The following is a 16,553-nucleotide window of genomic DNA, read 5'->3' as shown; positions in this document are numbered from 1 at the left end:
CTATTAGTGAAAATCATTCTGGGAAGCTTAAAACGGGCACATCACATCAATCAATCATTCGTTTTGTTTTTCTACTTGTCTATATATTAGACGTATTATTAGAGTTAGATTTTGTATGCAGATGATTTAAATTAAAGAACGAGAAATAAAAACACAAGTATGGTCGCGTATTCTTATCTGGAAGTTAACCAATCACTAAGCGGGAGATAAATAGTTTGACCCTAATATTTCTATGATTTATTCATTGGATATGGACCCACTCGGAACCTAAATTATTAGAAAGATGCATGTACATAATTCACATGCAGTAGCATTTCAGTGTTGCAACATAGATATGTATACTAAACAATTCAAATAGAATTATATTAAGATTGATTGGCATACTGTAACGCCTTTTTTAATTGAAAAGGTTAATTTCTATATCGGCTAACTTATTTGGAGCAATGAAAACTAACATACAGGGTGACAATTTGAAAACGAACAGTATTTAATATTACCTCTACCAATGATAGTATGAAAATTTGGCGAAATACGTCAATTTACATATCAAGAGGGACAATTTTTGAGGCATTTGCTGTCGTGTTTCTTTCAACCCTTTGATCCCCAGGGCACCTACCCCTAAAATTTTAAATGGCAACCCCTATCTATTTTACCATTTTTGTGTTCCTTATAAAATTCTCAAAAAATAATGCAGTTTATGTAGAATTCTATAAGAAACACAATAATGGTAAAAGAAATAGGGGTTGCTATTTAAAATTTTAGGGGTAGGCGCCCTGGGGGTCAAGGGGTTGAAAGTAATACGACAACAAATGCCTCAAAAATTGTCCCCCTTGATATGTAAATTGACGTGTTTCGCCAAATTTTCATACTATCATCGGTAGAGGTAATATTAAATACTGTTCGTTTTCAAATTGTCACCCTGTATAAACAAATGTGATATTAACAATGATTATTATTATATTTAATAATATCAGTTATTTTTTAATATACCTAAAAGAAAATTTTCTTTGTCGTGTATTTCTTTTATCAGTTCCTTTGATATCCTCATTATTTTCTCAATATTACTCACTTCTTATTTTTTCTGTATTTCCCTTGTGTTTCCCTCTATTTCACCTACATAAAATAAAATATAACGAGATAATCTGGACATCCCCATTGCTCGAAACCTAATTTCGTTTTTGTTTTCGTTTGGGGAAACTTTCCCTTTCATCTCTGCCCCAAAATAAACACATAAAAAGGAAAACAACCCCCCGAAATTCGGCGGCACCCTCTTGTGTGTCTAGGTGATGTCCAGGCGTCACTGGGGAGAAAAGTTTCTTATTTTTCGGAAAACAACTTTGGCAAAAACTTCATTATATTCGAGGTCTTTGAACGATAATTTTTCTTAGAAAGTCTTCATAAAAATTGATATTATTTTTTTTTGTATAGTTCAGAGGACAAAGACATCGAAAAAATGCGTACCCTGTTGTTACAAGAGCCCAAATAATGTTGATAATAAAATTAATGATACTCCAGAACGAGTACTACCTTTTAACATACAGCGCGTACACGTAAAGAAAGCAGATTTAAAAAGATGTTAAAGCTTGTAGGCTGTCATTTTGTTGACTAATGTTGCGTTGTGTGTAATTATATATTATCCAACTGCACTCTATCTTGTATGCATGTGCTTTCGAAGAGATTTAAAATTGGTTTAAGTCAATGATTACCAAAAAAAGTTCATGGTAGATTAAAATAAAAAAAATATTTTCATCAGTGAAATAAGAAATAAGTATTAAGGGTGAAAGTTTACACAGAGGTTCCTCAAGTGAAGTAATTGAACATTAATTCATCCCCTTAGGGGGTGAAATTAGGGTAGAAAATTTGTATAATGATTAGCCTTTTCTTAGAGTATGAAATTTTGCACAAAGTTTCCTTAAGTGCAGAAACTGATCACTAAGAAGCGATTTTTAAATTAGGTCAGGCCTAGAAATATGAAAATTTGCTAAGAACAACCTCAATGGCAACTTTTGGTTCGTCCCTTAGGGGGGTGAACAATGTCAATGTCAATAAGGGTGAAAGTTTGTTTAAAAAATCTTTAATAATTGATCTAAGAATATGAACTTTTGCGCAGAGGTTATTTAATTAATATAATTGAGCATTAAAAAGTGTTTTTTAAAAATTCTTCCTCTAAAGGCAAGGGGTGAAATTAGAAGGTGAAGGTTTTTGTGAAAATTCGTTAATATTTGGTCTAAGAGTATGAAAGTTTAATAGGTGGAAAAACTTATAAAATCGTTAATATCTTGATTTGAGAATAAGGAATCTTTTACAACGGTTACTTAAGTAAAATAATTAAGCATTAAGAAGTGTTGTAAATGGATATTAATATTATATTTAATTCTTTTCAATTTATTATAACCAGATTTATTGATTTATTGATTTATTGATTTATTGATTTATTGATTTATTGATTTATTGATTTATTGATTTATTGATTTATTGATTTATTGATTTATTGATTTATTGATTTATTGATTTATTGATTTATTGATTTATTGATTTATCGATTTATCGATTTATTGATTTATTGATTTATTGATTTATTGATTTATTGATTTATTGATTTATTGATTTATTGATTTATTGATTTATTGATTTATTGATTTATTGATTTATTGATTTATTGATTTATTGATTTATTGATTTATTGATTTATTGATTTATCGATTTATTGATTTATTGATTTATTGATTTATTGATTTATTGATTTTATTGATTTATTGATTTATTGATTTATTGATTTATTGATTTATTGATTTATTGATTTATTGATTTATTGATTTATTGATTTATTGATTTATCGATTTATCGATTTATCGATTTATCGATTTATCGATTTATCGATTTATCGATTTATCGATTTATCAATTTATCGATTTATCGATTTATCGATTTATCGATTTATCGATTTATCGATTTATCGATTTATCGATTTATCGATTTATCGATTTATCGATTTATCGATTTATCGATTTATCGATTTATCGATTTATCCCGATTTATCGATTTATCGATTTATCGATTTATGGATTTATCGATTTATCGATTTATCGATTTATCGATTTATCAATTTATCGATTTATCGACTTATCGACTTATTGATTTATCGATTTATCGATTTATCGATTTATCGATTTATCGATTTATCGATTTATCGATTTATCGATTTATCGATTTATCGATTTATCGATTTATCGATTTATCGATTTATCGATTTATCGATTTATCGATTTATCGATTTATCGATTTATCGATTTATCGATTTATTGATTTATTGATTTATTGATTTATTGATTTATTGATTTATTGATTTATTGATTTATTGATTTATTGATTTATTGATTTATTGATTTATTGATTTATTGATTTATTGATTTATTGATTTATTGATTTATTGATTTATTGATTTATTGATTTATTGATTTATTGATTTATTGATTTATTGATTTATTGATTTATTGATTTATTGATTTATTGATTTATTGATTTATTGATTTATTGATTTATTGATTTATTGATTTATTGATTTATTGATTTATTGATTTATTGATTTATTGATTTATTGATTTATTGATTTATTGATTTATTGATTTATTGATTTATTGATTTATTGATTTATTGATTTATTGATTTATTGATTTATTGATTTATTGATTTATTGATTTATTGATTTATTGATTTATTGATTTATTGATTTATTGATTTATTGATTTATCGATTTATGGTATTATATATTATTATATCGTAATTATTATATATTATAGATAATCATAAATAAAAATTCTTTGCGATTATTATATCGATATCTTCGGCATCCGATCACTGGGCTTGCAAAAATGATTCAGGAGGCTTTCTCTATCAATCACCCGATTGAGATCAATCGTCAAATCGAAATATAACTGTGTTACAATTGATTGGTACGCTGGTTAACAAGCTTACCAAATATATTAAGAGCCCACAGCAAATAGTTGATCTACTTTTAGATATTAGAGAGATTAATATTTTAATTTATTGATCTAATTATTTTTGTCGTAAGTTGATGTATAGCTACATTGTATTATTTGATGGTATCTTTTTTGTATCTGGCATCTTACGAAGGAATTTTGAAAGAAGCATATAAGGAATAAAAAAAGTATTTATTAAATATTCTTTAATTCACAGAGTCTTCAAAGAGCGCAAAATGTATATTTTTTACTCAGTAGTTTAACTTTTCGTACGTCCGTGTAAAGTACGAAAAGTTATTACTCTTCAACACAGTTAAAACTTGCTGGTGGCGGCCACTACAAATAGGAGTCATTTTAGGATATACATTTAAATGAACTTTTTTGTTGACCACCCTGTATATTATTCGTAAAATAGGTACATCAATCTAGACTAAAATTTAAACGCTTATACTATTGAAAAACCTTATCAATGCATTGAATGGCTAACAAAAGGTATATATTCCCTTTGATGAACTGTTCAATTAGACACTTTTGGTCATATAACTGCCTGTTGCCCTTAACAACTCGATTGATTGAATATCAGTCTGGTTTAATAATATTTCAGTATTGTGCATATATGCATTAATGCACATTTATTAAAAATTTAACCATGCGTTTGTATTATATCGAAAAAATAAATAATTTCTATATTTTGTATTATTCTGTCCATATTGTTATTATTTAGACTGGTAATATGTATTAATTGAAAGATTTAATATATTTTTTTAGAACTCTATTATGATTTCTTGTTATTTGTTTTTTTCTTTGTTTTCTTGTCTTTTTTTCTTAACAATTAATGTTTATTTGATCTTTTTTAGACTCTATATTTTGTAGTGCTTCAAATTAAATCAATTTTATCACTATTTTTAATTAACAACAACGAGAAAATATTATTTTTTATATTATTTACTTCTAATTAGACATAAGGTCATTGTAAAATTTGAAATAAAAAAAATGGATTTTTCCAATTAAGTATTTTTTTCTTTTTTCAGCAGTATAGCAAATTAACACAGATTATTTTTGGAAGACAAAATTAAGAATAATGAACAATGAACATCCTTTTTTTTACTTCTTTTTTGATTGTTGTGTAAATAAACAATACAATGATTAAGGTTCAAGGTCTAATACACACATGAGTATTTCGTGTGATATTCTATACAATGTCTAAAAGGGATGCAGTTTTTACACTTAGGAAAAAAATATTTTTACGTTTAATTTGTCTATATTTTTGAGTGTAAATGATACATATTTACACTATTTTTTTTTCTATGATCGTAGAAAAAATATATTTTGAGTTTTTTTAGTTCACCCTGTATATTCCAGCTTAGACAAAGATATCATTGACGTGCGGCCGTCTGCCCAGGGTACTTTTAACGTTTCAACTTGGCCAGTCTGTCTTAAGTCTGGCCTTTTGTTGATTTTGCCGACGATTCTTTACTTTCTTTATCCTTTTTTTTCTTCCCCTCTATGTATATATGCCGTTCTGTATGTGTTTGTGTTGGTTGGTGGTTCAATTGTACACGCAAAACTTACTTTTCTTTTTAACTTTTAGTAGAGATGTGGTAATACAAAAAATATCGATATCTTTAGTACGATCGAAAAAAAAAAACGGCGTCAGAGGCGGCTGGGGAATGACAATCTATGATAATTTTGACGAGGTTAAGCCCTAGAAGGTTCTAATTTATTTTTATATTGAGTAAAATTATTTTGAATTGGTGTATTTTTTGACAAGTTTTATATTAATTTTAGTGAATTGTGTCTGGAGATTGATCTTGAATGTCATTCCCTAGCCGTCTTTGACGCCGTTTTTTTTTTGGTCATACGGTACTTTCGTGATTCGGCGTCCCTTATTTTGTACTAGTTGTTTAAAGTTACATCAGGAGCTACTGGTTTTGGGGCAACTAAAACCGTTACAGTATTTATACTAGGAATGTATGACACATAAAAAAATATCGATATTGTAATATCGATCTGGAACGATTTAGAACGAATTAGTCATTAAAAATCGACCCAAAGCTGCAATTATAAATCAGACTCTTTGATAAAAGATCTAAGAAAGTCAAAATGAGAAGAGTTGACTAGCCTAAACGACTCAAACACATAGTATCTACATCGGTAAAATTAAAATAAAAATATACGTATCAATATTGAGAAAAAAATCGATATTTTTATACATCCCTAGTTTGGAGTACAGCATGTAATAAGCAGAATACGTAGCCAAGTCCAACAACAACAGCAACATTCGTAAATTTCGCTTAACATTTTCTTTTCTGGCTTTAGCAGCCTGAAATTACTAACTTTCAGCGAAAAATTATGATGTTTTCTATATCATAAAGTTATTATACAGTTAAAACAAGGCAGGGGCTTGTTCTGTTTATCTTTTTTTCTTGGCAAAGATTTATTTCAGAGTCTGTGATAACATCTCTTTGAACTGTAAGCGTAAGAACAGGTGGGTTGCAGACAATCATAAAACCAAGTAAAATTAATAAAAATACTGCAGAAAATTATTATTTTTTTTTGAAAGATTAGCATCTTTCTTGGTAGGGACTTCAGTCATCAACCGTAAACGCATGTTATGATAGATAACTGAAGCGTTCTTGAAAGCGGCAGCTTCAAAACACATAGACCACTCCATAAGATTCTCTAACGTTAATTGACATGGGAAGTAGGCACCATTTTTCTTTTTTTTAGCCAATGGGTGGTCTCCACGCTTGTGAATACACATTAAAACTCTAGTTAGAATATATATTTTAATATAACGTAGTATTTCTTTGCAAAATCTGGAAATGAGGTATAAGTTTTTGATCAGGAAGAAGAACTGCTAAGTAGTTGTATACAGGGTGATATTTTGAAAGTAAAAAAGTTATAATATCAGGAATATTCCTTAGACAATAAACAAGAAAGATCTGAAATATACAGGGTAGTCAGAACTGGATTCCGGAAACTTCGGTGGCATAATTCTGCAGATAAAAATAACTAAAAAAGTTCGGCTAAATGTAGGTCATAAAATGCTTAGTTTCAGGGATACAGGGTGTAGTAACTTCCATTTTTATTTCGATTTTTTCAAATAGTTGTATCTCCGAAACTAAGCATTTTAGGACATACATTGATACGAACTTTTTTACTTATTTTTATCTGCAGAATATGCTGCCGAACTTTCCGGAATACAGTTCGGACCACCCTGTATATTGGGGAATCTTGAATTTGATATTTTGATTTTGGCTTGAACGAGCCTCTCAAAGTAAGTACGTGTGGTACGAGATTAAACAAACTGGGAAGGCTACTCTCTAAAGGGTTGAAGAGACATTAATCAAAAAGTACTTTCAACAAAGTACTTCACAACAATAAAAGGATTCTTTCTAAAACATCTCGTGGTGATTCTTGTATCAACCCGACAATAAAATCTCCAAATTTCTAGCTTACAAGAACATTCAGGAAGTGTTTTTCCCCGTGGTGACCGCGTCCTGCGTAGGTTTGTCCGGTCTTTCAGTTCTTCTGGAGCTTCTTCTGCGACCTGGGGCCGTAGCACCGCTATTTCAGAGGCCTCGCCACGATCGCGCTCTTCATTTCGCGTTCGCCCGTCTTTTGAGCGACTCTCCGCTGGCTGGAAAACCATCGCCGAAGAGTTGGACTAATTTTTCGCAGTTGAAACCGCGCCGAAAAAGTTTATTTCTTGTGATTTGAGTGTTTTTTGAATTGAGAAAAGTTTCGGGAAATGTTGTTGAACGGTTAAAGGATTCTAAGATGAACAACGTTCTGGAGACTTTTATGTTTCTTTATGTCATATAATGAAGTGAGACTTTTTTCTGGAAGACTATAAAAATACGGAGTTTTAAGTAAATTTGGTTCAATATTTGAAAAACAATAGGAGGAAATCATGTATTTTTATCGGTGAGTTGATAATTATTGTTTTTACTGTGATTTTATTTTTTTAAAAAATGCAAAAATTCATCTGGAATAATGCTTTGATTTTTATATGTCTTAAATAATTTTATTCACTGTTATGTAATATTGATTTTAAGTTCTTTTAGAGGTGTCTTCAGTGTGTTTTTTTTGTAATAAGTAAAAGTGATTTGAGTACCCTGATTTTTTTCATTATTTATTATTATTTTTTAAAATTTTCATTATAGCAAAATAAAACACTAATTCGTTACAATACACCAAAATACTTTACTTTTGATACTGATTTAATTTTAATTATCTACTGATGATGCTAACATAAATCGAAAAAGTCTAGTACATTATACAGGATGGGTATAAAATGCACACTGTTCAAAATTAAGAGGTTTAGGTATTTAAGTAGATATGAAATAGATATAAAATAATCATTAGATATGGAGGGATATAAAATAATCAGTAGATCAATATTATTAATAATATTATGTACATACAGGGTGGCCACTGTTTTGCAAAATATTTATACCAGTTTTGTAGATATTATATTTTTCTTTTTTTCTTTTTACAAAATGTGCGGTAAATAATATGACACACATATTATTTTTTCATTAATACCTAGGGTGATGCAAAACATTATTTCCATATTAAAATTGTAGTTTTGGCAACTGTGGTTTTAGCGCTAAGGATTTAGCAAAAAAAATCCCACTCTAAAAATAATATAATGTAAAAATCTATACCGAGTGATTTTTGAAATATGACGATTTTTATTCAAAATTTTCTGCACATTGAGTTTATAGTTTTTTTAACTCCTTCAAAATTTAGGCTATTTATATTCTTGATGTTTTTATTTTTAAATGCTGTATAAGTGTGTAAGACTCTTTACAAAACAACCTAAATGAAGGCAATTTATTTTAAGAATTTTTTAGATTTTATAAATTCAGCCCATAAGAAAAAAATCTTTTCAAAACTAAATCTTTCGAATTTCTAGATATCATTAAACTAAAAACTGCATATAGACTATAATTAACCAATCAAAACTAGATTGATCACTTTTACTGAATACATTTTTGTTAATATCTATAAAAACCCAAACTACGTAACATAAAATATTTTTGTAACCTGTTATTAACTAGGCACTTAGAACCGCTACTAAGAATAACCATTGTTGTAAAATGTGATTTTAAGTACTTAATAAAGCGTTTTAAAATTTTCTCGAGTCTTGAAAAAGTCTTTAAAAAAAATCTGATATTTCTTGTAATAAATCTTGGAAAACTGAAATTTTCTTCTATTTCTAAAAAGCTGTCATCTGTTTTAAACACTATTTAAGTAAGGGACAATAGTGTTTTTCTCCAGAAAGCAAGGTTTTATCCATTAATCAATCCGTCTAAGCTCCCCACAGGCTATGATGGAAACACAATAAGCCCAATATGTTTCTGGGGCTCTATATAACGTGACTCCCTTCTTAATACGACTCCTAACACTCCGGAGATTTCCTAAAGATGCTTTCTTTGTGCCAAACTCACTCCCCTTTAGCCAGGGGAGTTGATTAAAACCTCGGTTTACTCACATTTAGTACAAATATTAACTTCAAACAATCCTTTAATTTAATTTGATTTCGTTTTATTTGTTTCTGTCACTTTTTTATTAGTGCTTTATTTGTCTAAATTGATAATGGGGAGTAATATAACTATGCGAAAACTTTATAATAATTATGTAAATTAAAAAATTAAAACAATGGCCCCCCTTTTTTGAGTTATCACTCATCATACAGTCTCGGAGCTTTAACAAAAGCCAGTAACACAGACAGTTTACAGAGGCTATTTCTCCATTTCTTGATTTTGCTCGGTTGTAAACATAAATATAACTTTTTTTTTGAGACACCCTGTATAAACTGAGGTACTTATAAAAGTTCCAACCCTTTTATACCTGTTGGTACGATGGCAATAAATAATTCTTCCTCAATGTAAAACGATCTATCTGCTCGATGTTTTCACACGTGTATGGGAAAAGCCATTAAATTACCAGGGTCCATAGAATTCTTAGCCGTTAGATGGTACTGGCTGTGGTACTGGTACTAGAAAATAAGTGGGCAAAAGTAACAAGAGTTTTTCAAGTGAAATGCATAATTTATTTGTAAATGTTTAAACGTTCTCTTAACTTAAGTGTCGATGATCTAAGATTAGATAATGAATATTAGGTGGTACTAGGTACTAGATACTTTTAATTGGTTGGGTTTTATATGGAATCTTATCAAATCGCATAAAAGTAATTTAAAATCGAGTGGTTAGTAGTGGAAATGATATTGACGTAGTTATTTTTCTTTTAAATTCGTTTATTTTTGCAGTTTAAAGATAATTTTATATTTATTTTAAATTAAATTAATTATGATTAAAGTATGTACACAGGGTGTTCAAAAAATTGCTTGAGTGATTCAAAATTTATATTTAAATTTTTATATACAGACTAGCGTGTACCTGCGACTTCGTTCGCGTCGAATTAATCATTTGTAATAGTGATGATAAAGCAAAGCAAGAATTTCTATTAACATACAAACTGGATAAATTTTTCTCACATTTATGTCAACATGAGAAAAAATAATATGGCGATATTATTATATAACTTGGTAATATTTGAGGGGTAGTTTCATCTCGTTGGAATTTGACTTTCGAAAAATCCGTTTGCCAAAAATAACCTTTTTACGTCAAGCAGTTTAAGCAGAATTGTGGTTAATCAATTACCCAACTTTTTGGAACAGCCTGTATGATTTTTTAAAAAATTTCAAAATATGTAAAAAAAACAAAATAAATTATGCGCGTCCAAGCGTTTTCCCGAAAGACTAACCGTTTTTTAAATAAAAAATATTGTAATATTTGAGGGGCGTTTTCACCCTCTTGGAATTTGAGATTCGAGAAACCCCTCCTTATCGAACCTTTACACTCCACAGTCAATCCGTTTACCAAAAATCAAAAAAAAAAAATTAAAAAAGCTTAAAATATATACAAAAACAACAAAATAAAATATACATGTTTAAGAGTTTTTCCGAAAAACTCATCGGTTTTAAATAAAAAATATTCTAATATTTGAGGATTCAAAAAATTTCTTGAGTGATTCAAAATTTATATTTAAATTTTTATATACAGATTATTTAGGAACTTTATGATCTTTATAATACAAAAATATTACCTTTTTTGACAAATTTACCAAAAATAAATCTTCCTGAGGTGCCTATTTTATAGGCAAGGTCATATAAACGTCCTAAATGCGCCGAGAGTAAGATTTTTTGTGGTACCTCCTTTCGATAGAGCTGAGGAACGAGTTTCAGAGTGGGTACTTAGGTTTAATTATCGCGTTCCGGTACCACGCAGGCAGTACTATAACGCAGAGAGAAGATCCGTGCTTAATTATTATAATTTTCTTTAGGAATTCTTCGGTTTAATTTTACCACACGTCTATCACGTAATTGATTAACGCCTTCAAATGCCGATCATCTTCGGTCTCTGTGTGTGTAGTACTCGGGTACTTTCTTTTTATATAAAAAAATGTGTGGGAGAATATTTTGTAGGTATATGCTAGCGGTACTGTAATATACCTGTTATTATAGAGCGTGTTGTGTTCATAAAAATATGAAAAAAAGTTACTGTAAACATGGGTATGAAAATACATAGTTTTAAAACTTTAAAAATAAGTCTTTTGTAAAGTGCTTTAAGCCCTTATGAGATACAAACCTCGGAATTCATTTACTGTGAACGAATTTTTATAAAACTTTTTGCATTGTATTGTTAATAAGTTATATTACACAAAGTTTACCTATTTAGATTCGTTGCTTTCACTTTAGTATATAAATAAACACACACATATACAAATGCATACATACAAGATGGCTCCGTTTTTCCGAAAAGCTCTGTATCAGGATTCCTATTTGAGATTTTCACTCCAAACCTTTTACAAAATATATGTTTAATGGTAGTTCACATTTGAAAAATATTTTTATAGATATACAGGGTCAGTCAAATATATATCATTTATTTATTCGAGTTTAGTGAATTTGCTATAAAATTCTGGTTCCAAAAATAGCCTAATACCATAGAGTATATTAAATGGTCTTTGAATCATGACCACGTCCATGAGGACGTCAATATAGACGTCCAGGAACCTTCGTATGAGAACTTCTAATCGAGACGATCGACTTATTGTAAGTTTATCGCTAAGAAATCGCTGTTTGCCAGCTTTTCAAATCGATAATGAATTGCACTTAAGAACCGTACATATTAACTAACGGACTACAAGAAGAAGATTAAATGAAGCAAATCTTATGTCAAGAAGGCCTGCTTCGGGACCAGAACTTACTAGATGTGCTGACTAGGCCCAAAAGCAAAGCATGGTCTTAATGTAAAAATTACGAAAAATGTTAGTGCCTTCTTTAAAACCGAATATTTCCAACAAAAATAAAGCTAATGAGATGAACCAAAAAACAATCAATCGAGAAAGGATGTATCTAGATGACAAAATAATTTTTAAATTACTTGCTGTTTTAACATATTTCACAGGGTGTTTCAAACTTTCATCAAAAATATCAACATTTTGTTTTCCCTCGTATAATTAACAGATGGGGAGTTTCATTTTTAATTTAGAAAAAGATACTAAGAAGAAGTCAAATAATTTGGCAACACACTGCTTAAAAAATCATCAAAATCGGCCCATTAAAATAAAATATATTAATCTTTAAAATATATCAAAGTTTTAAGGTGCCCATTTTTCGTGCCGGTGAATGTATTTCAAAAACTATACATTTTAGTCATATAATTTTCTAATGAAACAAACCGTTATTTTTTTACTTGAATCCAAAAATCAATTAATATATAGGGTGTTCCATTACAAAAAACATAACTTTGATATGTAATTTTTTTTTGGGGACACCATGTAGAACTCTACATAATTTTAGAAAATACTTTAAATTGATTTACATAAGCTCAGAAAATTTCACTTCAATATAAACTTTTGTTCTCCTTGCAAAAGCCGCGTGGCATATGACGCGCCACCCTGTATAATTCGATTTCAATCAAAATTTCAATGATTAGAATATAAGCAGAATAGGTGCATAATCTGCATTAGATTTATTTATTTCAATAAATTTACTTAGAAAAGGAATTAAAAAAATCGAAATATTAAGAAGGAAAGAAGAATATTAAGAATTTACTAAAATTACTAAAATAAAAAATTAAAAGCAACGAAAAAAAATGGGTAATAAAAGTCTCTGGGCACTCCACTATAAATACCATTATTTTATACTTGAATTTTCTATAGGTACATAAGTGTTAATAGTAAAATAGATTAAATAAATAATTTATTAATTTTGATTTATAAAATTACGTTTATCTCATCAAGGAGATAGAAATTGACAAAATATCAAGACACAACTTTTATTGGGCATTAAACCGCCCACACAATTAAAAAATAAATCTTATTTTTATGTGAGGAAACTCTCCACGAAATATGGCACATGTTTTTTGGACTATCCTGTATAAACTATGATTTTAGAAAGACAAGTGAAGAATGATATAAGAATTAAAGTGCATTTTTCTCTTATATAAATCGGCTTCCTTGCATTTTCAGATGTCCAAAGTAACCAAAGTTTCTGGCAACTGGCCAAACTTCTAGTCAAGATAAACTTTTGATTTGGAATGATTTATTTTTATGTGTCAACGCTTCTCTACAATATTTCAATTTTGTTGCTCTTAAGAGATGTTTCTTAAGTAAACATAGAGATTGAAAGGATTCAACACTAAATACAGGGTGCTAGAGAAGTTTCATATTAGTTTTTCTGTTTCTTATGTCTTTTTTATTTCATTTTACTTTTCATCACAATATTTTTTACGAAGTGTGGGGGTGTTAAAATTTTGTTGATCAAAAATTATTTATTGAAACATATAAGGTTGGATAAAAGTACGTTTTCTTATGTTTTAAAATACAGGGTGTTTCATTAGAATGAAAAAATATTTTTGGATTGTTTTGACTCACGAAAAATATAATATTTTTCCTCAATCAAGAGCAGTTAAAGAAAAATTTGCTAAAAACAACCATTATTTTTTTTCTGAAACGGTAGGAAAATTTGAAAAAGTCTAAACGGATATTAACCATTTTAGCAAACAACATGCAAAAACGATGAATATTTCTCAAAAAGTTAAACAACTTAAAACAGAACTCAAAAACCTGGAAGACGGTTTAAGAAGACTGATATGGGAAATGGAGAACTAACCTCCGTAAAACCGTCTCAAATACTGGCTTTTGCTAAAGCCCTGAGACTGCAAGTAGTCAAAAAGATTACTAGAGTAAAAAAAATCAAATTGAGAGCCTATATTGGAGTTTTTCTGGATTACTTGATTCACTCTGTATAATATAACACAATTTATTATAACTAGGTGTTTATTTTAGTAATAACACTAAAAAAATACAAAATATAGAAGAAAGTGTAATTAACTCTTATTAGAATACGAAAAACACAAAATGAAGGTGCCATTTTAATAGCCAATGAAAAACCAGAAATGATAGTGTTAGAAAATTATACATTCAGGCATGATTAGGTTTTTTCTAGATGTCTCTGTGCATTCTAATTTACTGCTACACTCTATGCTAATCAATTTTATTGACTTTAAAGTCTTAATTGATTTATGTATCGTTTTGCAACATCGCAAAATATGCGAAGTATTATTTATACCGTCTTCGGGCTCGGGAGAAGTTCAATACCCTTAAATTTTTGTGTAATATTCACATTTATTTTACAAATATCTTATCATTAATCATAACAGAATAATATAGAAAAATTATTATAAATAGGAAGATTTAAATAAATTAATGTGGGATTTTTTTTATTTTCCTGAATGTGGGTGGTGTGGAATGCATGAAATATTTAAATTTTCCCTATTGACGACATTAAATTTATTAAGAAACATAAATTAATGTGAAAATTACTTTATCAAACAGTGAATTACCAATGACATCAGTTCGTTTCCAATAAAATATTGTTTAAATAGATTTAGATTATTTATTAATAAATACATTGGTTTAGATTAGACGGTTTATGTTTATTTATTTAATGCCGAAATTATTTATAAAAATATTTATCTTAATCGCATTTCTGAAGTGTTTTATTTTATGGTGAATAATGTAAAATCATGGTTAAATTTAGAAATATAATTTTTTACTTATTATTTTTTGAATTTTTTAAGGAAGTTGTCATTAATCAAACGTTTTCAGCTGAATTTACGATAGTAAACCATTTTAGAATTTTTTTAACATTATTTTCAGTTATTTATATTTTATTTTATTATTACATTCTTTCATTTGATCAAAACGATTTAATTCTGTCTGCGTTAAGACGTTTATTTTAAATACATGTGAAGATAAATTTATTGGCATTATTTTTTATTATTTTAATGGCTTATATTCTTCGGTTAGGTGGGTTCAGGGGTGGATGGGCCATATGGGAAAACGGGAAAATTCCCGGTGGGCCGGTGGAAAGATGGTCCGGTGGGCCGGTCCAGATCAGAGCTCAAAAAAAGATTGGATTACCAAAAATTAAATGGTTAATCTTCTAACTAAAGTGACGTAAGATCCTCAGTGAGTCCATAACTAACTAATTAATTTGCACCAGTATAATCGTCAGTTGCTTTTAAACGTAAACACCAATTTGTAAAATAACTATTGTAAAATGTCTTTCTCTGGGACACTTAATTTTAATAATCATCTGTTGTTCGGCTTGAATTTTTTTATTATACAAGGTGAGTCTACAAGTGCAAATATTTTCAGGGCTAGTAGATCTCAATAAAAAAAATCGATTTATTAAAGTTTGGAAATTTAAAAAAATAGATTTCTTTTTTAAAAAATTTGAGCCACCTCAATTTTTCGGTATTTGCATCTCTTTTAGTGCCGTAATATCAGAGATTGAGAAACTATACCGTGGGAAAATTTGCGGTGAACAGGAAGTTCTAAAAAGTTTTTTAAAATATACAGGAAAATTTAAAAAAAAATGCTCAATTTTTAACATCTTTTTTTGCAAAAAAAACCCGCATAAACGTGTTCCTGGGGTCGAAATATACCACCCCTGAAAATATTTGCACTTATTTAAGACTCACCCTGCATAGTTTTACCCATTATTATTTTATTAATAACTAATAACTATATGACTGACTAGCAGCAGAAAAAAGAATGAATAGCATTAGTTAAATTTAAATAATCTCGATCTAAATGTATAATAAGAATACGGTAGCGTAGATTGACAACTGGGGGCCTCGGTGCAATATTTTTCGAGCTCCCCTTTGTAAAAAGGTAGACAAATTTGACGCAAACTATGCGGTTGATGGAGAAAACATATCTATGTTTGGTTTGAATTGGGGACGGACTAAAGCCAAGTCTTAGAACTAAAAGCCAAGTCTAAATTGTTGTTTAAAATGTTGCTAAAATGAATTTGATAAAATTACTGAGACAGCAGAGAAGAGTTAAATAAGGTTTAAACTAGATTAGATAATAAAATATTAATATGTTTCGAAAATCCAAATATTGTTATTATGGACTGTAACATATCATTACATCAGAACACATTTATATCCACTACCTACCTAGGTATTGCATAGATTTTTT

General features: G+C 28.8%; 1 protein-coding gene across 1 annotated transcript in view; it reads left to right on the top strand.

Moving 5' to 3' along the window:
• Window positions 1-7,522: 7,522 nt before the first annotated feature.
• The window catches only part of LOC115881020, a 48,160-nt gene continuing 39,129 nt past the window's right edge, over window positions 7,523-16,553 (top strand). Inside the window, exon 1 of the mRNA XM_030898375.1 lies at window positions 7,523-7,910. Within this exon, the coding sequence (XP_030754235.1) occupies window positions 7,897-7,910 (14 nt within the window). The 5' untranslated portion in view covers window positions 7,523-7,896. The remainder of the gene's footprint in view (window positions 7,911-16,553) is intronic.

The sequence above is a fragment of the Sitophilus oryzae genome, unplaced genomic scaffold (genome assembly GCF_002938485.1).
Source record: "Sitophilus oryzae breed Bouriz unplaced genomic scaffold, Soryzae_2.0 scaffold_1693_pilon_pilon, whole genome shotgun sequence".
NCBI classification, from domain to species: domain Eukaryota; kingdom Metazoa; phylum Arthropoda; class Insecta; order Coleoptera; family Curculionidae; genus Sitophilus; species Sitophilus oryzae.
Note: the sequence above shows the minus strand (reverse complement) of the source record. Positions and strands in the feature narration are given on the sequence as shown.